We start from the raw sequence: 23,196 nt of genomic DNA, 5'->3' as shown, positions 1-23,196 counted from the left end.
GTGCAGAGGGAAAGGGGTGAAAGGAAAAAGGTACAGGGTGAACTGGGGAGGGATGAGGGGAAAGAAGGAGAGGCAGATGTGTGAAAGGGGGAGGTTGGGGGTCTGAGAGGGAGGGGAGCAGGGTGTGCGAGGGGGGAGGCTGACATCTGAGTGGGCAGGGGGCATGAGGGGGAGGAAATTGGGGTCTGAGGGGTGGTGTGTGTGAGGGGAGGATGTTGGAGTCTCCGGGGGTGAGGCGAGGGGGAGGCAGTTGGGGGTCTCTGGTGGTGGAGGCTTGGAAGGGCAAGGAAAGGAGTTTGGGGCCTCCGGGGAGGGGGTGAGGGGAAGAGCTTGGGATGTTAGAGGGCAGGGTGAGAGGGGGAGGAGGTTGGGGGTCTGTGGGAGGAGGTTGGGGTTGGGAGGGGTGAGGAGATTGGGTTCTCCAGGGGGGTGAGGAGGGAGGAGGTTGGGGTGTGAGGGGGGAGGAGGTTGGGGGAGGGGGCGGGGGGAGGAGGTTGGGGTGTGAGGGGGAAGGAGGTTGGGGGAGGGGGCAGGGTGAGGGGTGTATGGGGGAGGGGGCGGGGGGAGGAGGTTGGGGTGTGAGGGGGAAGGAGGTTGGGGGAGGGGGCAGGGTGAGGGGTGTATGGGGGCAGGGTGAGGGGGAGGAGGTTGGGGGACGGGGCAGGGGGAGGGGTGTGAGGAGGTTGGGGTGTGAGGGTGAGGGGGCGGGGTGAGGAGGAGGGGGAGGAGGTTGGGGTGTGAGGGGGAAGGAGGTTGGGGGAGGGGGCAGGGTGAGGGGTGTATGGGGGTGGGGTGAGGGGGAGGAGGTTGGGGGACGGGGCAGGGGGAGGGGTGTGAGGAGGTTGGGGTGTGAGGGTGAGGGGGCGGGGTGAGGGGGAGGGGGAGGAGGTTGGGGTGTGAGGGGGAAGGAGGTTGGGGGAGGGGGCAGGGTGAGGGGTGTATGGGGGAGGGGGCGGGGGGAGGAGGTTGGGGTGTGAGGGGGAAGGAGGTTGGGGGAGGGGGCAGGGTGAGGGGTGTATGGGGGCGGGGTGAGGGGGAGGAGGTTGGGGGACGAGGCAGGGGGAGGGGTGTGAGGAGGTTGGGGTGTGAGGGTGAGGGGGCGGGGTGAGGGGGAGGGGGAGGAGGTTGGGGTGTGAGGGGGAAGGAGGTTGGGGGAGGGGGCAGGGTGAGGGGTGTATGGGGGTGGGGTGAGGGGGAGGAGGTTGGGGGACGGGGCAGGGGGAGGGGTGTGAGGAGGTTGGGGTGTGAGGGTGAGGGGGCGGGGTGAGGGTGAGGGGGAGGAGGTTGGGGTGTGAGGGGGAAGGAGGTTGGGGGAGGGGGCAGGGTGAGGGGTGTATGGGGGCGGGGTGTGCGGGGGAGGAGGTTGGGGTGTGAGGGGCAGGGAGAGGGGAAGGGGGAGGGGGAAGAGGTTGGGGTGTCAGGGGGCGGGGTGTGGGGGAGGAGGTTGGGGGACGGGGCAGGGGGAGGGGTGTGAGGAGGTTGGGGTGTGAGGGGGCGGGGTGTGGGGGTGTGGGGGGTGGGGGGAGGAGGTTGGGGTGTGAGGGGGCGGGGTGAGGGGGAGGAGGTTGGGGGACGGGGCAGGGGGAGGGGGCAGGGGGAAGGGTGTGAGGGGGCGGGGTGAGGGGGGGAGGGATGGGGGAGGGGAGGAGGTTGGGGTGTGAGGGGGCGGGGTGAGGGGGGGAGGGATGGGGGAGGGGAGGAGGTTGGGGTGTGAGGGGGCGGGGTGGGGGGGGAGGGATGGGGGAGGGGAGGAGGTTGGGGTGTGAGGGGGCGGGGTGAGGGGGGGAGGGATGGGGGAGGGGAGGAGGTTGGGGTGTGAGGGGGCGGGGTGGGGGGGGAGGGATGGGGGAGGGGAGGAGGTTGGGGTGTGAGGGGGCGGGATGTGGGGGGGCGGGGTGGGGGAGGGGAGGAGGTTGGGGTGTGAGGGGGCGGGGTGTGGGGGGGCGGGGTGGGGGGAAGGGATGGGGGAGGGGAGGAGGTTGGGGTGTGAGGGGGCGGGGTGAGGGGGGAGGGATGGGGGAGGGGAGGAGGTTGGGGTGTGAGGGGGCGGGGTGAGGGGGGGAGGGATGGGGGAGGGGAGGAGGTTGGGGTGTGAGGGGGCGGGGTGAGGGGGGGAGGGATGGGGGAGGGGAGGAGGTTGGGGTGTGAGGGGGCGGGGTGTGGGGGGAGGGATGGGGGAGGGGAGGAGGTTGGGGTGTGAGGGGGCGGGGTGAGGGGGGGAGGGATGGGGGAGGGGAGGAGGTTGGGGTGTGAGGGGGCGGGGTGAGGGGGGGAGGGATGGGGGAGGGGAGGAGGTTGGGGTGTGAGGGGGCGGGGTGGGGGGGAGGGATGGGGGAGGGGAGGAGGTTGGGGTGTAATGCGTGGGGGGGGGGCGGCTCGCACCCCGAATCCGCTCCCGAGTCCGGTGCGCGCTCCCTGCGCCGCGCGCTCCCGCTCCCGCTCGTGCCCGCGCCCGGAGGAGCCGCACGCCTCCGCCGCGAGAGCCGAGCCGAGCCGAGCCGAGCCGCCCGCATCCTCCGGCGCAGCCCAGGTAAGGTCCGCGGGGCGCGGCGCTGGGGGCCGGGGCCGGGGCCGGACCTGCCCGGGGACCCCCCAGCCCGAGTGGGGGCGCTCGGGGCGCCTGGGTTCTCCTGCCCGCTCCGCGGGGCCGGGGCCGGTCACTGCCGCGCCCCGTGCCTCAGTTTCCTCGCCCTGCTCCAGCTCGCGGGGCCGGGGGGCCGAGACCCTGCGGTGATGGGCCCCCAGAGACCCGCGGCCGGGGAACAAGCTCAAAATCCCCCCCCCCGCCCCATCCCAGCCCCATCGCCTGGGCAGGGGCCATGCTGCCCCCACCCTCCCGGGGGATCTCCCGGCCCGGCATTTTCCATCAGCCTCCGGGGTAAAAAACGTTGGATTAAAAGTAACCAAAAATGTTTGCAACCAGCTGTCCCCAGCAGGGCTTTCCAGCCAGCCCAGCATGGAGTGGGGACCTGGGCAATGCCCTGCTCCCAACAACGTGCAGGCAAACAGGGCTCGCTGAATAATCCCCCAAAGCACACATTCCTGCCAGAATTGTTTTATCCTCGCTTGGAAAATGTGCAGAGATGAAATGTGCAGAATGAATGATTGTTCTTCACAAGTCACTAGCTCCGCGGTAGTTTGGGGAGAGCTCGCCCCCAGGAGAGCTCTGAGATCCGCAGGAAAGCGAGCCCTGATTGACAGGAGCTGTCACCACTGGGTTCCCTGGACCCAGGGCTGGAGACAGTTTGCTCCTGTAAACAGGACAAAATTGTTGTCAGCACCATTGCAGAAAGCATGGCTCGGCGGGAACAGCCACCTGGCCCTTTGTCTTTCAGACACACTGGAATTTTCAATGTGTTTTTTCTGGCCAGGTCTGTCAGGCCTGGATGATAGAGGGTGTTCTCCATATTGGGTTTTCTGGTAAAATGTGCAGCAAGCTAAACTCAAACAGCCTGACATAGCCTGGTGTTTCACTGAGTCAGACAAGGCAATGTCTCTCTGACAGACGGTACCCTGGGTCTTCCTGTGGTCTATTCCTGCATGTCTTGAGGCCGCTCCTGCATTGCATATGCAGGCAATACTGGCACTGAAGTCTTTTCCCTCACTACTTTGTATTCACTAGGGCAGGGGTTCTCAAACAGGGCTGCCCAGAGGATTCAGGGGGCCTGGGGCAAAGCAATTTTGGGGGCCCCTTTCATAAAAAAAGTTGCAATACCATAGATTACTATATTCTCGTGGGGGCCCCTGAGGGGCCTGGGGCCTGGGGCAAATTGCCCCATTTGCCCTCCCCCTCTGGGCGGCCCTGTCTCAAACTGGGGGTTGGGACTCCTCAGGGGGTCACAAGGTTATTACATGGGGGGTCGCGAGCTGTCAGCATCCACCCCAAACCCCATTTTGCCTCCAGCATTTATAATGGTGTTAAAGATATTTAAGTGTTTTTAATTTATAAGGGGGGTCACACTCAGAGGCTTACAATGTGAAAGGGGTCACCAGTACAAAAGTTTGAGAACCCCTGCACTAGGGTGAAGTCTATGATTTTGTGCCTTTACCACACTGAGTGAATAATAGATGCTACCCTGTCTCCAGCCCACATCTGACAGCAGCATGCACACTCATCAAAATCCATTCTGCACAGAAATGTTACCCTGTGCCTCTTATATTCTGAAGGGACAGAGAAGCTATCAGAACTTGTTTTCTTCTCTATTTGCATAGGGACTCATGACACTTCATCAAGATGGACCCAATCTTGTAGTCCTTACACCTTCAAAACATTTGTAGCTTCTCTCATCTCCTCCCTTTGTCTGTTGTAAATTTTGGAAATATGGAATAATGTTCCGTGACTCACATTAAAATGCATTTGACAGCATTTCCGAAAGAACGAAGAGGGGCTGGAACCTTTATGGGATTGTTAATGGGACAAGTTGATTCTGGGCCAAGAACCTTTTACCCTGGGCCAACTTCAGGCAAATGGCTGCCTAGCCCAGCATCGCTTACACAAACAGTTACAGAACACTTTGCTGTTCTGTCTGTAGAACAGAGCTGTCCTGCTTTCTCTCTAACAAGAGTTGCAGCTCCTGTTAGTAGTGTCTATGGCCAACCCCAAGCATTCAAAAATCATATCTCAGGCCCCCCCAGATCAATAAGATTGAGTTAAAAATCATGAGGTTTTTAAAAAGAAGAATGCAGTTGTGGTTCTTTTTATTTACCTCCCGATGTTGGAATGTTCAGGGGTCACATTTTCAAGATTTTATCCCCAGAAATGGGGGCTAGAAACTTACTAAAAAATGCAGAGCTTCCTGGCTGATAACCTAATTCCAGCAGCTGGGTCTTTAAGAAAAACACCAGATGTGGTAAGAGTTGGCAACACTAAGAGGGTGGTCTGCGGTGACAAAAGACAATTCAGTGTTCGGTGCTGTTAATCTGGCACCTTTCACTAGCATTAAAATTCACTTAATAAAAACAGCAACACCCTATTACCTGTATTAACACACAAGGCTACATTAAAGGATAAGTGACAGTTATAAAATAGATATTTTCCATTATGGGTTGGAGTTTGTGCAGTGTCAGAGAAGCAGTCACAGAATTTCCATTAGTTTTAATGGGTGGCTTTGTGGCTAAAATTGTGCAGTATGCTTAAAATTCACTCCCTGATATTGACTATCAATAGCCAAGAATGGAGTTTACTTGTTATCCTAAAACACATACTGAGGAGGCCCATCAGAGAGCTTTGGGGATTTAAATGGTTGGTTTTAGATGGTAAGAATAGGAAATAGGTATTTCATTCTTTTAATTCATTTTTCATTTGGTGTGTTTGTGATGTCACAAGAACCTGTCATTCCCTTCTTACAACACAGGAAATGGATTTGCACTTCAGCCCATGACTTCAGTAAAGGCTTTAAACTGCATATTGTGCAGAATTGAGCATTCTGAGCAGATAGTTTTGTATAACGTGAGGCAGGGAGGAGGAGGCCCTTGTTGGAATGACAGGATGTATGAGATCTGTTCAGGAGCAAAGCAGGTGTGACTTCTCTAAACACTGGGCAGCTGTCTAATGATTAAGCATGAGTGAGGATTTGTGTGCGTCTTGCTTAATTAAGAAGAAAAACTTATTAGCTCCATGTATAAATGAGGGCAGAGCAGGGGTGTAGCATACAGAGAGGAAACATCAAAATTCTAGGGCAAGGAACTAGTCCTAAAATGGATTGGTATCACTAGAAGAAACTCTCAGTATGGAAGCTTTCCACAGGCCACGGTGAAAAACCTATATAAATAAGAGGAATACATTTTAAAAAGCCATACAAAAGGCATGAGGTAGATATCATTAAGTTGGCAACAGAAAACCCTCAATTTGTGCAAACAGTCTGGAAATACTAATGCAAAATACAAGTTTTCAGTGCTTTACATAAATCAATAAACCCCTAACTCCGGTGTTCACAACATCCTTAATATGCCCCTAATGGATTTTATTTTATTATAAGACAAATGAATTTCACAGGAGGAATCAAAGTTCAGGCAGCTCAGTGGACTAGTTTGAACAAATAAGATAAGTGTTTTTTATTTTTGCCTCTGTCAGCAAATGATTTGCTTCACTAACATAACAAGAAAGAATCACTTATTTTACCTCCTTCTGTAATATGTATATATCAATGTTTTTGGAACGGAAAACGTGTCACTCAGGCATGGTGCTTTTTAGTGTTTGATCAGCTGATGGGGACTTGAGGTCTTTCAATTCTTTTACACGTTGGCAACACTTGTACGGGCTGTCCTGCTAGTAGAGTATTCTGAATGTGTGTATAGTGCAGCGGGTATAACGTTTCCTATTTAATTTGTATTAACCTCTGGGTTTTTTATATGTAAATCTCTGTGACTAAAGGAATGAAGTTTGAGTTTGGGTTTTCCGTATACATCAGTGGCCATGTCCTTTGTTCCTGGTGTCCCATCCATCCCCAAACGGCTGTCACTTGGATTTTTCATCAGAGAACTGTCCCCTTGGGGATGTATGATGTGTTACCGGATCGACCCCCGATACAGTGCACTAAGAAAGCCAAACCTGTGAGGGAACTGCTGGTTAGAGCTCTTGCTGCTCTAGTTACAAGTCTTCTCTTCACACTAGCATGTTTCTGTTGATATGTCTGATATACATCGATGTAATTCTCAACATCATCATCCTCACTAAAAACCCACAAAGAACGTGGTCCCTTGGCTTGTTCTAAGTGACTGAAGGGCCACTGACTCTTATAGGAGAAACACGGGACGTTTCTAATAGTTGAAGAAGAAAGGCCTGGGTGCTCCCCTGCCGTCTGTGTGGAGTTAAGCATGCTTAGAGCACACCTACCGGATGGGGCCCCGCAGGCAAGATAGGCAGGGGAATTCCTGTGTTGTCCTAGTTTGAATATTATGCGCTGGGACTTAGGCAAGAGACAGACAGAAACTTAGGTGCCTAGGGAACTTTTATGGCAAAAATGTATGTGCCATGGCACCTGCGGGATTAGGTGGCAGCTGAGTGGGGGGGGGGGGGGGGGTTGTGGATTGCAATGGTGCTTAAATCTCCACTTTAGGTACCTAAGTCCTAATGTGGTTCTGGCTCTAAAAGTACTGTAATTTTTCATATTGGAAATAGACTGTTATTTTAAAAATTTAATCCTTTTTTAAAGTCTTCTAATGACATGTAACACACACAGCCCATCCCCTGTTAGCATTAAGCGTTGTGTCTAGGAGAGTAGACCCTACAGGGAGGTTGGATCTCATTCAGAATTAGCCAAGATATACACAATAATGGAAGCAAAACCTTTGCTGATCAAGTCACACATCACTCGGGTTCAGTAAATGTTTTTCCTACCTGATAAGAGTATGTACACTACTGGTTCCATTTTTGTTACACTGCCTGTTCATCTGCATATAAAAGTATTTCTACCCCTAGGTTGCAACAGTTAAATCAAAACAGAGTAAAATCCTTTCTGTAGGAAAACAAGGCTACAGGTGATTTCTAGCTACATTTTGTCTTTGGTTCAGGCGGTGGAAAAGGTGGCATGTAATCAGATGAAGATTGAAGAGGAATTATTATTGTGCATTTCAGCAAGGAAACTAATAGGAGATATTCTGGGCCATTCCTAGTATTGGAATCGTGTTAGCAACTGGTTATTAAACAGAGTCATTACCAACAGACTTTTTGTGTAGCCTCCCTAATCAGCGTGGACTGCGACTTTTTTTTAAATGAGAACTCTGCTAGCCAAACCCTATTACAGACGAATAGGTAGTCTATAGCATGATTTTATAACATGGAGTCTGATCCTATACGCATCATCAGGCACAGGAGGGTCCCCTTGGACTTCAACAGGAGCAGGACTGGATTGATGGGTCTCAGGGTACGATGGGAGTAGCCTCTCCACAATGCTCAGGCAAACCGTGCTAGGACCATACACACAGATAGGGCCTCCATGAGTGTGAAGTGCATATGGCTCCTTTTGCGCTACAGAAGCCCAGCATCCAGAACTGATTTTCAGGGTCAGTTGTTGAACGTTATTTCCGATCACACATTTATGGTAGCAGATGCCAGCAAGAGCCAAACTTTAACTGTGTCCGGACAATGGTGGAGGTATTGTTTGGTGTAGACAACTGCTCCATTGTTGACTGAAGGTGTCCATTAAAGTTTGCAAAGGGTTTGAGATCCTCAGATAACTATAAAAGGGCAGAGTAGTATTGCAGAACACTGCTGAAGAAAAATGAAACTAATTTCTTATTTATGTATTAGAGACGAATCCTTACAACCCGAGTAGTGTCTAGGGGCAAAGTGAAGATCAGCAGAAGAGGAGGAGATAGGCAGCTGGTAGTCGCTTTACCCAGCAGTGCCCAAATCAGGGGAGGGGAAGGTAAAACAGTAAAACAAGAAGCTTCTGGAAGCAGCAATGGGGCATCATAAAGTTTCCCACATGGCTGCAGCTATTGCTGTGTGCTGCAATTTTGTAAACAGTGCGATCTAGGGGAAGCAGCAGGGACAAATACATGCATTGCCCTGTGTTCATCTGAACTGCAGTATCCTGACGATACGGAGTTCTGTCTGGCTCCTGCCACCTTCCAAGTTCTCAACCTTACCCTCCATTTGGATGTGGGGCGGGGGAGAGGAAGAGTATTGTGCTGCTGCGTTCCCTGATTCAGGGTGCGATAAGGTGGGGTCAGTAAATTTATCTGTGCAATAGTGGTGGGTGGGTGGGTGCCAGTTTCTCACTTCTCACCTATGTGCTTTGCACTACATGGTACATCCCAGCTAATGGGAGAGCCGGGCAGCCTGAAGGGTTCCCAGAGAAGCCACTGAAGTATCCCTTTAGAAAACATGGGCCACTTGAACTCCTCTGACATTAAGCTCAAGTGAGCACAAGGAGCTGTCTCAAGGATTGCAGGCGTGACTGCAGACCTGTAGCAAGCTACCCTGGCCCGACCCAGCTGCAGGAATAAGGAAAGAGTAAGATTTTGTCTTAGAAAAAAAAATGATAGAAATTAAGGTAAGGAAATGTGTTAAAGTTGTTGGAAAGGTTAAAAACAAATGTAGGGTTACGTTCCTTCTGGAAAAATGACCATTTGTGTGTGTTAAAGTGCAACTTTTCCTTTTCTCAACCAGCTTTGCCCTTCGAAAGCCACGCTTACTCCGGCCAGAGGGAGTGAGCTTGGCTCTTGGCCTCCTGCCACATTAGAAAAATCCCTTTAAAATGGTGTTTGTTAACCAGTCTATTGTGCTGCCAGCATTGGGCAGAACATTGTTAAAATATGTCGGGGGTTTTTTAGAGCCCCCAGGTGGGGGAGGTAATATCTTTTATTGGACCAACTTCTGATGGTGAGAGAGACAAGCTTTCAGGCCACACTGAGCTTTTCTTCAGGGCTGGGAAAGGTAGTTTTAAATCAATTTATGATCAGTTTGCTAACCTGGCAGCCAGTTGAGTGCTCAGTCCTGTAAGATGCTGACCACTTTAGCCCTGATCCAGCAAAGCTTTTAGATACATGCTTAACTTTAAATCTTTGAGCAGGGTCATTGAAATCAGTGTGCACAGGGTAAAAAGCCTGTTTGCCTCCTGTGAGATTTGGTTCTTAGAATATGAGTCCCCACTACTACGTTATCTACTGTGTGTAAGTGATAAAGCGAAGGCAGATAAGGACTGACTCCCTCTGCTCTGGGGATAAAACTTTTTATGAACAGTTTTAAACACTGTTCAAAACCAGTTTGGGCTAATCGGATTTGCCTGGTCAACATAGACAGGGGTTAACTATTTCACAGTCGTGTTTGATAAGCTACTGTAGACCAGTGTTTAGGTCTAGTGCACATAAATCCCGTCATCTCGAATGGGTTGTAAATTGTGATTCAGACCGATTTGACTATAGAAAGATCTGCTGACTATATTCTTGTATAAAGTCTCTTGAAATAATAGCTGTTATGATTATTTTGTTTTGGATATTTACCTGGCAAGGATTTAACCTCCCAAGTAAATAGTTTTTAAAAATGATTTGGATAAACAGTAATCTCCAGTAGCCTGGTCTCCACAGCAGTTTTTGGTGGGGGTAGAGAGGAGATTCCCCACCCTTGTATTACTCTACCCGTTCCGCTCCATTGGTGGGAGCTTTTGGCTATGTCTACACCGAAACCGGAAGATGTACTTTCCAGCTCAAGTAGACATGCCAGCTTGATCAGCGTTGGTGCAGGCATCCCAAAATAGCTGTGTAATCTCGGTGGTGCAAGCAACAGGATGATCTAGCTACCCCATGATCCCCTGTGAGATGGTAGGTGTGTACTTGGCCAGCCAGCCCTCCTGCTGCTCATATTCCTGCAGCTACACTTCTATTTATGGCTACTCAAGCTGGGGATTACAACTTCCTCAACAGGGCAGAGCCCTTTTGCCACCATGCCATCCAACTCAGCTCAGAGCAGGTCTTGATGTTAGGAGGTAAAAATGCCTCGGCCTTGCCTCCAGTAGCTCTCCCACCATTTCTGTCACCAGCAGAGGTGCACCAGCGGTTCTGCAAAGATGGGTAGATTTCCTCAAAATTGTTATTGAAGTCACAGCAGACGTGGGCAGAGCCTAACTCTAGGCTGGAGCCAATTCAGGGCTCTTCCCATGTCCAGAACTAGGACATGTCTCCAGAAATGGATTTAGAAATGTCAATTGTGTTAAAATCTTTAAAGGGCCATGGTCAAGATTAGTCATAAGTAAAAATCCTCTATTAATAACGTCGCAAATTATGAATATAGAATTCTCATTTCATTTTCACCTTTTATGCGGTTTGTTTTTTCTCTTCACGGATGGTCCAACCCTGCAAAAGTTTACCCCCATGAATAATTCTCTCTCGGGCAAGCACATCATTTGACATCAGTGGGATGTCTCATGTGAATAGGAGTTGCAAGATAGCACCCTTAGGTTGAGCAATAAAACAAACCTGGTCAGATTAGCTGGTTTTGTTTATACTAGTAGTTATTTTTCTGCGTCTTGTGGGGTGGTAACCAGTGTAATATAATGGAAATGAATCCCAAAGAAAGTTTTAATTGAATATTTAGAAAATAATGAAAAACACGAGTGTAAGTAAATAAACAATTAGATGTTGTGTTTAAACTACTTGACACTGTTTTAAATGATAGGAAAACATTATAAAATAAGTAATCTGAATCTAGTGTATGATGACTATTTCTGTGAAAACAACTAGTTGCAAGAGAATACAAAAGGGTGCTGAAAGTACTGGAAATATGAGCTACAAAGTACCTTTTAAAAGGGCCATTTGTTAGATGGATAAATATAAATAAATTCAAGAGTGTGTGTGTGTGTAAAATGACTGCTGCAAAATTGTGAACAAAGAAATATAAGTAAACACTTTAGGGTTTTTAATCTGAAAAAGGTAAAAATATAAGGATTCAATGGTGTACATATGTTGCATTATAACTGATAGTAATTTTGTAAATGAAAAGGTTTAAATATTCAGAAGACTATAGAAACATTGTGGTTTATTCTAAAGAGAATGCTGTGTTTGTTATGAAACTTCTGGGGAGCATTTGCTTGAAGAGAAACAAGTGGAAACCCTTCAATCCTGGATTAAGAAGACTTGAAAAAGGACACTTGTGTCCAAATCCCTCTTTCCTACTCCCCTTTCGGGAGGTGGACACACCTGATGCCCAAGGAGCTTCTTCCCCAGTCATTTCAGGTCAAATCCCTTTAGGTCCCTTCTACATTGAGAGTTGAGCTGAGTTAGCCTAATTGCTGTTCTAAACCAGTTCAGAGTTATGCAGTTCAAACAGACTTAGAGCCGATCACGATTTAAGACTAAGGTTGGTCTACAGTAGTAGCATATATTAATGTTCATACAGTGCCATGAATGATGGTTCTTTGAGACAAAACAGTGGTCCCTTCTCCAAGGATCTTACACAGTTTAGGCTGTAATAGGCTCAGAATGGGTTTGCAAGTATGACTTGCCTTCCAATAACTGTATGTTTTCCGGTACCCATGTCTAGGTGGGAAGGGTTTTCAGTATTGCTGGGGGAGGCCCAGCTCTGGAGCGGGACAGTGGGAGGTTGAGAGGTCTCTTTCAACACAGGTAGTGAGAGGCTGAGAATCTCATGCACATTTCCCTCCTGGCAACACAGACCACAACCACTAGGGCATAGGTGAGATCGCTCCCCTGTGATCTGTGAAATCCACCTGGTGAGCTACCAGAGACAGGCTGAAGGCACCTGCTGGTTAGCCTCCCATCTGAAGGACTCCTACAAGCAGAATACAGCAAGTAATTTAAATCCCGCTGCCTAAGACTAACCAGTTTTGTTTCCCCCGCATGTTCACAGGCATGACAATGAACTTTAAAAGGTATTTCATTAGAGTGCTGCACCGTCTCCAGAAGGGGCCGGGATACACATACAAAGAGCTGCTGGTCTGGTACTGCGATAACACCAACACGCATGGGCCCAAGCGCATCATCCGAGAGGGGCCAAAGAAAAAAGTCATCTGGTTTTTCCTGACTCTGCTCTTCGCATCTCTCGTCTTCTGGCAATGGGGGATCCTCATTGACACATACCTCTCCTACAGTGTCAGTTCATCTCTGTCTATAGGGTTTAAGACCATGAAGTTCCCAGCAGTCACGGTCTGCAATGCCAGCCCCTACAAGTGAGTTCCGCAGCTGCACCAAGTGGTACAGTATTAGCTGTGAAGCTGACTTGCTCAGTAACATTTCCAGGGCCTAGCACTGTAAATCTTTTCCATCTCAATTGCAAAGATATGGGATTTCGGAAAGTGTCCATTGTAATTCAGCAAGCCCTTAAACAAGTGGAAACAAAAGAAATGAATGAAAACACTTTCTGCAACCCAACCCCATTATCTGGGTGCCACGAAAGGCCAATATCTGCTCTCAGTCACTCCAATGGAAATTCAGAGTCACTCCTGTGAAATCAGGCAGTCCAATGACTTCACTGAAGGTACTTTAAATTTACATCAATATAACAGAGCAGAGGCGTGGCCCTAAGTGTAATACACCCCAGTCTGTCTCCCAAAACTCAGAGCAGACCCACAATGAGTGGGTTGAGTTTTGTGTCTTCTCCTGCTAGAGTGGCTCCTGGGTACGTTAGCCCATTGCTGACCCCGGAACATGAGTTATTTGAAAGAGAATGACATTATTTCTGTAAACACAGCAAGTCATCAGTACAACACTGATTGTTTATCACCTCACTAATTTTATATCTGGTTCTTGCTCCAGGGTCTGGCAGGCAGGATACGCATTCTAGCATAGATCACACTTCGTACATGAACTGCATTCATTTTTCAGTAACTTTTATGAAGCTACCTAAGTTCCGTGTTCCCTATAGAAATTCAATCTACTGCAGCCACTGCCACCTTCTCAGCACCTGCTAACTGCTCTTTGTCCTTCAGATACTCCAAGGTCAGGCATCTATTGAAAGAGTTGGATGAGCTCACTGAGGCAGCCCTGGAAAGGATCCTGCAGTCCAAGCACGGGGCCACAATCTCAGCTCCCCCACTAAACTCCAGCGAGACTGTTTCTCAGCAGTTAGACCTGAAGCTCTGGAACCAAATCCCCTTGGTTCTGATTGATGAGAGTGACCCAGACCATCCCGTCATTATCGATCTCTTTGAGACCGACCAAAGCGGTTCAGGAACCCGACCCAACAATTCCTCTCCCGCCCTGTCCAACGTGACATCAGAAGTGAAGAAACACAAAGTGGCAGTGAAGCTGGTAAGTGGAGGTTTATGGCTCCGTGCTCTGCACTTCGCTCGAGGCCGCGTTACATGGTGAGCTGCTTGGAGCAGGGATTGTCTTTTTGTTCTGTTTTTGGACAGCACTAGCACACCAGGGTCCCGGTTGAAGACCGGGGCTCCTGGCTGCTATGATAATACAGAGAATAAATAGAGGTAGACCCTAGGAGCAAGGCAGATAGGGCTTGTGATGGGGGCTCCACTCACCACTAAGGTGGCACCTCCGCCGGGTCGTTCCGGGGAATAGCTCGCAAGGTCACCGCCGCTTCCCACCGTTACACGCCATCTGTCCGCCTCTGGGTCTGAGCTCCACAAGCTGCTACTGCCTCTTTGTAACTCAGCCCTACGGCTAGATCACTATACGTGTGTCCCCTTCCAGGGTATCAAAGTCTTTCCTCGCCGGCAGTCTTCCCATTTGCTGCCTCGGAGCACCACTCCCTCTGTGGCTGGCAGGGAACCCAGACCTGCCCTCTACTGCAGGTTCCAGCTTTGGGATCCTCTTGCCAGCTGTCAAGGTCTGTTCCCTTCCAGACCTTACAGCCTTTCCATGAGTCCTGTCCTATGTTCCTGGCTCCCAGGTTTGCCAGTCAAAACGCACCTCCCTCCTCCCAGGGAGCAACTGCAGACTTCCCAGGAGCCCCCCCTTCTGCTTCCAATTTCCTGTCTTTATAGTCCCAGCTCAGTTCCTTCCTCCTCAGCTGGACGCCCTCCCTCAGTCAGGGGATTGCTTAGCCACCTGATTCCCCTCAGCTGTGGCTTCTTGGGTTCAGTAGCCCCCTCCCCCCCTTAGTCTTCACTAATCCTTTCAGGACAAGTGCGGCGTGATAACCTCATCGCAGGGCTCTATCCGTCTGAGAGAGGCTTCAAATGGGGCCTCTGGATTTTGTTTCTCCACCAGGTTTCTCTCTTGAAAAGCTGCATCGTGTGGTCTGTGCTGGCTCACAAAGGGGCCCTGGCACAGCTCAGTGCATCATTTCCAGCCATTTTCTCTCCGTTTAGAGCTGGCTGGAACTGAACACTGACCCCATATCAAATGATTTCCCGCACAGGGACACACTGGGAGTATGGCTGGGGCCTGCTCCGGCAGGCTGGTGCATCTCGGGAGGGTCGTTCCATAGGACTCGCCGGTAACACTGGCGTACTGGGGGGCTGCTGGGTTTGGGATTTTTTAATCACACCAGCATAAAACCAGTTTGTTTCACTTCTAATCTTTTGGGCCTAATCCTGCCCCAGGTGACACACCCAGGACTCTGGCTGCAGTCATTCATTAGGGATTCTGAGGGCCCCCACCAGGATCAAATGCTCAGGGCTTGTGTGGATGAACAGTTAGTGCACAGCAAGCTGGTGTGAAAATCCCTCTCGCGCTAGTGTACTGCATACTGACAGTCTGCTTGGACTCTGCTCCCGCACCCAGAAAGCTCCTTAGTACACCGCTCTCCACTCCATGGGAGTAGCGCACTAGGGATCTTTTAGTGCACAGTAGCAGGGTCATGTGGTAACGGAGCTAGGTGCAGCTGACAGCAGATGGGTTCCAAGGTGAAATTCACCTGTGGCGTGAAGGCCAGATGCACCAGGTCCACTGAAGCCCTGCCCTGGGGACCATGGGCAGAACTGCACTTAGATGTCCTTGCTCTGCAGAAAGGGTCTCCATGCCAGCCATGCAAATGCCCATGTGGGCAGTGGTGATGGAGTGGGCTGGGGGGTGGCCACAGGATTTACATTCATGTATGCTGTGACCCCCATACTCTGTGAATGCTACAGAGGGCCACAGTCGCTACGCCAGCCTGTAGGTTATCCCCTCCCTCTGAACACAAGGCCAGCTGCCTGCTGGTTGTCTGTTAGTTCCACATTAAAATCTAACTCCTTGTGTCTTCAGTGCCACCACAAGGACATCCCCCAGTGCATGTACTGGAACTTCACCAGCGCAGCCCAAGCGGTGACAGAATGGTACATTCTACAGTCCACTAGCATCCTCTCTAAAGTCCCGCTGCAAGAGAGGATCAGGATGGGCTACCAGCCAGAGGACATGATCCTAGCATGTCTGTACGGGGCAGAGCCCTGCAGCTACAGGTACGTGGTGGAACCCACTGAACTTCTACTTACTCTCAGTGTCACTTGAAACTATACAGGGCAAAAGAAGTAGGAAGCTCTTCGGAGCAGGGACCACTTTCTTCTGTGTCTGTACAGCGCTGAGACAATGGGGTCCTGGTCCCTGACGGAGACTCCTAGATGCTGTGGAAATATGAATTACTACTACTACTATGAATTATTAAATCATGTACGAGCCAGGGCCTCACACGGATGTGTGATTCCTGCTCTTTTTATTGTCTTTCTAAATATTTTCATTGTACAGAATCAAGTCCATAAAAGGCAAAGAAAAATGTTTAGATAGAAGTCTATATTAATCTGTAATAGAAACAGCACAAAGTCTCACTCCTTACAGCAGTGAATTGCACTTTGGCTTTTATCCATCCAGTATTGCTGGGTGCTCATTAGCCTGACTGGAGCAGGGATCTACCAAATTATTAAATGGCCTAAACTTGAACTACGTACCATCACAGCCTCCCCACTTGGAGAGTTACTGGATCTCACTTGGTTTAAATGGTAACCAGTACCTGGTAAAGCCTCCAGCCAAAATGTAAGGTAACTTCTTAAATAGTCAGTTATTTAAAAAAAGAAAAAAGACACCTCAGTTCATGCAGCAGCTCTATCTCTGTGATCCCAGCTAGTGGAGAGCCTCCACTTGACTCTCTTTCACAATGAGAGTGAAGTGCAGCAGGGGAAACAACCCATATAATCAGCTTTATGGCAGAATATTTTTTAATTAAAAAATAAACCGTCAATTCAAAAACTTGAACCTCAAAGACCATTGGCCTGACCGGTAATTAGTGATGGACAAAGCTACTGCGATAGGCCTCAGCAGCTCCGGGGGTGGCTGCTTCTCGTAAGCTTTTCTCAGTGAATCATGAGATTGCCAGTGCTCCCAACGTATCCCGCAGGATTTCTGGTTGTGATCCCAGCTGCAGTGGACATGCAGGGGCAGAGTAAAATATTCTCAGGATGGGGTTGGTTTGAGTTCTAGAAGCAGGTTCAAGTTGGTCTTTATTTGATCTGAGTTTGTTCCCTTTCCCTGCTTATAGTGTCTCATTCTTGTCCACAGGCTCCAACACACAATTAGAAAAACCCTACTGGTGAAATCTGATAGTGCTCGTACTTTAATTACAGGTATAGATTGGCATACTGAGAAGCGAACACTTACGGTTTAGTTGGTAAATCTGGGTAACGGAGATCAATTTTATTCTGAATAGGAGCATTGCAAAGGAATTTGCTGGCAAATATTAGTTGTAATATTTATATTATGTATAATATTCATGTCAATCAATAGAAATGACCCTACGGAGCAAAAGAGCTGACATGTCTGACATGTACATGGGCTGCAGGGTGGTTATGGATTAGTTAATATCAACACTACTCCAAGCTCCCCTCCAAATGAGTGGGGACCATGTGCTCTTCACAGCTGCAGGATTAGACCCGTAGCCATTTCTCATCTTCCTTCTTCCATCTGTACAGACTGAGTCATTGAAAATGCGCCTGCGGTTACTGGTGGAGGATCATTTTGGATGATTTGGAACTAACATAAGCACAGAGACTTTATTACTCTTCTGTCATGGTCTTATTTGTACCCAGTGTCCCAATATAGAACAATGCCAGTGTGTCTGTGTACCAGGTAGAGAGCCTGGGCATTGTCACTGTTTCTTCCTGTCAGCAACAAAGCCAATTGCCCTGGGCATATTCCCAAGGCTGCTGATTCCCATTTGGATGTCAGTGGAGTTCCATGCATGGAGTGAGAGCCGTTACTCTGCAGGGCGCTTGGGCACCAAATGTCCGCTCAGCAGTCTTCCCACACAAGTTGATGGCCTTGCTCGTTATTATGAAGGGTTGTATCCTCCACGTGCTCTTAGAGTGGAACCTATATTGACAAGAGTGGGGGCTCCACCTGCTAACAGAGGAGAGACTGTGCGCCAATGCGCATGACAGATGTACTTGCCCATCTGCGTTTGAGAGCGTACTAACTTCCCTTGGTGCCAGGAGACCTCGGAGAGGTGCTCTGCTCAGCTCAGCAACCGTTACTCATCCAGCCATCCCTTCTCTCTGCCCTGCTACTGGAGTGTCTGTGATATGAGCACAGGACAGGGCATCAGAGGAGTCCCAATCCCAGCTCTGTCACTGACTCCTCATGGCCACGGACAAGGAACTAAGGCCAATCTTTAAACTTCACAGCCTAAAGCTGAGCAGATAAATAAGCAACCTGATTTTCAGAGGTGCCGAGCACCGTCAGAGCCCAACGGGCTCCTGTGAGAGTTTGTCTGAAGAACTAACCCTAGAGCACAGCATGTGGCCCAGTGTAGAAGGGCAAGCCCTCGGTTACACACGTTTTCCTAACACCGGTTGCTAGATAACACACTTCTTCCCTCCCCATGCCTTGCGATTGACAAACCCTCTGTATCTGCAGAACTGAGTGTATGACTCCGGCCTAGGCTGTAACGAGCCCTTCCGGCAGTACTGCTCTGTACAGGACGTTATAAGAATTATCAATAAACAAATAGTTGGGTATTTATCCAAACTGGGCGAGTCAGTTATCACAGCCCTAAGCCAGGCACTTATTTGGGTGTGCCACACTTATGTCACACTGTAGCATTCAATAGAAAATCACAGGCAGTCTCCTTTCCGTCACTTACAGCACGTACCTCTGAGATGCTGGATCTGTGGGCAAGACTGTGTCTATAGCCTGCCCAGGTGAGCAAAGGGGGTGGGTGCTTCAAGCAGCCTTTGCCCTCTCTCTGTGCCAGGTCAGGCCTGGTGCTCCCCTGATGCAAGCACTGCCAGTGGCGCTAACCTGCCCAGAGGAGATGCACCCTGGCTAGCCCCCGTGCTGTGCGGTCACCACGGCTGTGCTTCTAGACGTACTGAATGCACCTTAGGGACAACTGAGGCTCAAGTCACAGCGTCTCCCGTGCAGTTTGTCCCATTCCCAGAGGGAACACCTGCATTTTAGTTCTGTGTTTAAATGTGTGACATCCCCTTCCCCCAGTCTGCCTCTGCTGATCCTGGAAAATACTGTCTTTCCAAGGCCCTCGAATACCATATTCTAAATTCTGTTTGGGTTTTTGGCTAAGTACAACATATAGATGACACCATTTAAGCCTCCTCCCAGTGCTTTAGGGTCCTGTAAGTAAAGCGCACTGAAAGAATTCACACCAGTAAAGGCACTGCACCTCCACCTACCTGAAGCTCTGATCTAGCACCTAGTGTATTGCTCCCTTTGCCAGCCAGCACCATGCTTGTCTCAGAAGTAGGAGGGATTTCTATGGGACAGTGAATCTGCGACACTGTCAGATTCAATCGGAAAAAATGAAATCTTGCCATGGAAATTAATGGAAAAAACCTTCAAACAAGTCTCACAAAGAGCTGCTGCTGCTATTTTTCAGTAGAGCAATTTGGCTGAAACGATACCACTTAAAAACGGAGCATCGCATACCAAAAGAAACTGTTGTATTTGTGTGTGCAGCAAATAAACAAGCTAACTGTACAGCCCTGGCATAACTACAAGATATCAAAACATGGGATCAATTAGTCCCATGCTTTTACCACCTTAGAAGGTCACACCTTATTGTGCATGATTCTTACAGAAATTTCACCCAGATCTACCATCCTGACCATGGCAACTGCTACATCTTTAACTGGGGAATGGATGAGGAAGCCCTGATTTCTTCCAACCCGGGAGCAGAGTTTGGTAAGTACTAAAACCCCAAGGAACAAAGGAAACAGGAGGGCTGGGAAATGTTTCATCTGCAGCAAGCAAGTTCTGTTACATGTTATGAAGAGGCCAATTTATGGTATCATCTAGGGCTACGACGGGATGGATCACTTGATGATTGTTCTGTTCATTCCCTCTGGGGCATCTGGTATTGGCCACTGTCGGCAGACAGGACACTGGGCTAGATGGACCATTGGTTTGACCCTGTATGGCCGTTATGTTCTTATGAATGAGTTCTTGGGGGCACAGGGGATGGATAGAGAAATGATAACTGACTGCCAGGATTAGTAAGGGGGTAAACCCCAAAGAGGGTCATAGATTACATACGAAATGGCAAAGGGTAACACAGAATAATGGGATGACTTTAAGAAAAGTGCATCTCAGCTGAATACCTGGGAAAACACCCACAGAATCAGGTGTTTCCTTCCCACACACTGGCTGAGTGCAAGAGTCCTTTTCAAAGCATGAACAAGTGTAACAATGGTCAATCTAAGGAGGAAGGATCTGTTCTCTTCTCTCAGCAGAGAGGGATTTCCCTGCCTCGTAAGAGAGTTCCTCTAAACATTCCCTTTTTATATATAAACGCTGCATTGTATGTTGTGGGTTTTTGAATATTGTGTTTGGTGCCCACAGGGCTGAAGTTAATTCTGGACATCAGCCAACAAGACTACATTCCCTACCTCACATCTACTGCTGGGGCCAGGCTTATGCTGCATGAGCAGAAGAGTTTCCCGTTTCTTAAAGACCAGGGCATCTATGCCATGTCTGGGACAGAAACCTCTATCGGCGTATTAGTGGTATGTGTGACATTTCATCAGAACAAACCACCGGAGAACAATACTCCTGTATCTGATGGGACAGCAGCCAAGTTTGTTTTCAGTCTTGGCTGAACTGGCTCAATCCAAAAGAGTCAAGTTATCTACTAGCTACGGCTTGGAACATTGTTTATGAAAGATTGAATGCAACTTATCTGGTAACTGCTGTATCGAAGCCAAAAGCCGCAGCTTAGGTAATTGTTGCCTCTTCACTCCAAGTGGCAGCAGCTGCAGGGCTAAGCGAGTTCAGTTACGTTTAACACTGCAGCTAAGGGAACTGGATGGTGTCTTTGGGGCAGGGCAGCTCTTCCTTGCCCCCTTCTTCTCCCTAAGGTGCAGTTACCAGAATGTTACTCGTGCTGACTGACCCTGTCTTTAGTCTGAAGAGCATAGTATCATTGTCATTATCATCGTGGTCTTCCTAGAATTACACAGACAGCAGGTGTCCTGTTTCTTTCTGTACGTTCAATGAATAAGGTACTGGTCTTGCTGGCTGTGCCTCTGTGAGCCTTTGCCCCGCACTGACTGGGGCTAAGACAACCCCCTCATCATAGAGCCCAGCTTTTTACTCCATCCTTCCCGTCTATGCGTGATAATGCATTTATCACCGGAACCTATAACCTGGGGTTTGGGACAGGGTGGAACCCATGGATCTGCCATTAATCCTCCCCAAGAGACAATGGGATGGGGTCACAGAGCAGTGGGGTCTGAGGAGGTTCTTGCTGGGGAATCCAGGAAGCCCCACGCTTCTGAGCACCAAAGAATTCCAGTTCAGCTCCATGCATTTCCTCAAGATGATGTTCCTTGAATATTGCAACCTGTGGCTATTCTAGCCTCTCCAGGACTGCAGAGATCGGGGAACTGGCAGGATCTGTGTGGCTGAAAGGGTCTTGCACCAAACAAACCTGTGACAGAGAGGAACTATGACTACAGCATACAAATATTTGGTGGGTTTGGTTTTCTTTCAGGATGAACTTGAGCGGATGGGTTATCCCTACAGCGACTGCACGATGAATGGGTCAGATGTCCCCGTAAAAAATCTTTATAACGAATATAACACCTCCTACTCCATACAGGTAAAGGGCATTATTAATTAAAACAATTTAAAACAAAATCTTTTAAGCAATTTAAATTCTTAATTTATATGAACGATTCTAGAGAATAAGAAAGTTAAACGTAATAGATCAGAATCTCTAAAATAACCAGTAAGCATGAACTCAGCACAAGAAAAACTTTTTAAAAACACAAATGAGAGCCCTAATCTTGCAAACACTTATGCATGTCCATAACTTCATACATCTGAATGTTCCCATTGAGTTCAGTTGGAAAACTCGTGTGCGTGTTTGCAGGATCAAAACCTAACAATTTATCTCGTTCAAGTTATATTAAGCCACTAGGAATTTTTAAATTGCTCAGACAAAGACTCCAGTTCAATGTCATTCTCTGTCACTCAACCTTACTACAGAGATTGCTGGGCAGAGTGAAGACGTGGTGCAGATGGTTCTTTTCACTTTATCCAGTTGGAAGCTTTATTTTTTTGCTTTTCTGTAGCTTTCTGCAAAGCCGGAGCCTAGCAAGTTTCCCTTCCAACCTTCCTTATGGTTGCACAGAATTCCAATAAGTGCAACTTACAAGCAAAGCAGCGATTTGTAAACTGAAAAAGCAAAATGTTTTTGTTGTGCTTTTGGTCTCTGGAAGAGATTGTGGGAGCTCAGGTGACATGGATGATTATTATACACAAGTCAAAGCAGTCAGAATCTAGAATATCTGTGCATCCTCAAATACATTATACTCCAATACGTCTGTTAGTCTATAAGGTGCCACAGGACTCTGTCGCTTTTTACAGATCCAGACTAACACGGCTACCCCTCTGATACTTGTACATTTTCATTGGATCCCTCCCAATTTTCCTCCCATTTATTTACTTTCAGACAAGCATCCAAAGGCTTGCATGTCTGTCTCTGCCAGATAAAAACTGTTAAGAAGATTGGAGAGAACAGAAAAGGAGTACAGAACATAAATTGATTTCCATACAGTGTATTTTAGAAGAACATGCAAACTGTTGGGTGAACTAGAATGCATGAAGGGGTCAGACCGTCAAGGGGAAATGGCAAAAGTTCTCAGATAAATTGCAGGGTGCAACAAAATGTGATGTACCCAAATCAGAGCATTAGCAGTGAAGTAATGGGAAAACTCAACAATGAATAAAGCAAAGCTAGGGCCCGCACACGGGGCCCAGGGAAACGAGAGAAATGCCAAGATGGACAAGGACTCCACGTGAGATGTTCTCACCCAGGGAGAGCTTGTTGGCCAGAACAAAACCAAAATGAATGTGGCGAAAGTGCCTGAGAGCTGGTTTTGTGTGTGTGTTTGCAGGAGGCCCTAGGGCTTTAGGAAGGCTGGGAGCCCTACGGGACAAGTACCCTTGCAAAGCGTCAGAGAACAAACTCAGGACAGAGCAGGGTCCAGACGGGCAGCGCTTGTGAGCTTTGTCGGTACAGTGCAGCCCAATTTCTGTCTCGGGGCTGAGTGTCCCAGAGTAGAGTTCCCACTGCTGGAAGCCCCATTCCATCCTGAAATCAGAGCAAAGGCAGCAATAGGGTGACTCCAGTCCCAGTGTTCAAAGTGTCCCTTCCTGTTCCCGGCCTAAATGCTGTGTCTGCAATTCACCCGCCTCTAAGGCCACTTGGGTTTCCACGGCCTGCAGTGCTGAGCACAACTCTAGCAGGGCATAACAAAAGCCGAGCAGAAATAGCCCAGAATCGCTGTAGCTATAAATTACCCCTACACCTACCATAGGAATTGGGCCCTACCAAATTCACAGCTGTGAAAA

At 49.0% G+C, this 23,196-nt stretch overlaps 1 protein-coding gene across 3 annotated transcripts in view; it reads left to right on the top strand.

The window, feature by feature from the left end:
• Nucleotides 1-2,442: 2,442 nt before the first annotated feature.
• Nucleotides 2,443-23,196, top strand: part of SCNN1B (sodium channel epithelial 1 subunit beta) — a 34,087-nt gene continuing 13,333 nt past the window's right edge. Inside the window, exons 1-7 of one of the 3 annotated variants that reach the window (XM_054042734.1) lie at nucleotides 2,443-2,530; nucleotides 12,311-12,629; nucleotides 13,389-13,710; nucleotides 15,607-15,800; nucleotides 19,421-19,524; nucleotides 20,182-20,345; nucleotides 21,332-21,439. In XM_054042734.1, the coding sequence (XP_053898709.1) occupies nucleotides 12,313-12,629; nucleotides 13,389-13,710; nucleotides 15,607-15,800; nucleotides 19,421-19,524; nucleotides 20,182-20,345; nucleotides 21,332-21,439 (1,209 nt within the window). In that variant the 5' untranslated portion in view covers nucleotides 2,443-2,530; nucleotides 12,311-12,312. Of the gene's footprint in view, nucleotides 2,531-8,891; nucleotides 9,000-12,300; nucleotides 12,630-13,388; nucleotides 13,711-15,606; nucleotides 15,801-19,420; nucleotides 19,525-20,181; nucleotides 20,346-21,331; nucleotides 21,440-23,196 lie in introns of those variants that run through there. The other 2 variants (XM_054042733.1, XM_054042732.1) reach the window with 2 other exon arrangements.

This window comes from Malaclemys terrapin, chromosome 10 (assembly GCF_027887155.1).
Source record: "Malaclemys terrapin pileata isolate rMalTer1 chromosome 10, rMalTer1.hap1, whole genome shotgun sequence".
NCBI lineage: Eukaryota > Metazoa > Chordata > Testudines > Emydidae > Malaclemys > Malaclemys terrapin.
This window is presented reverse-complemented; position numbering and strand designations above follow the sequence as displayed.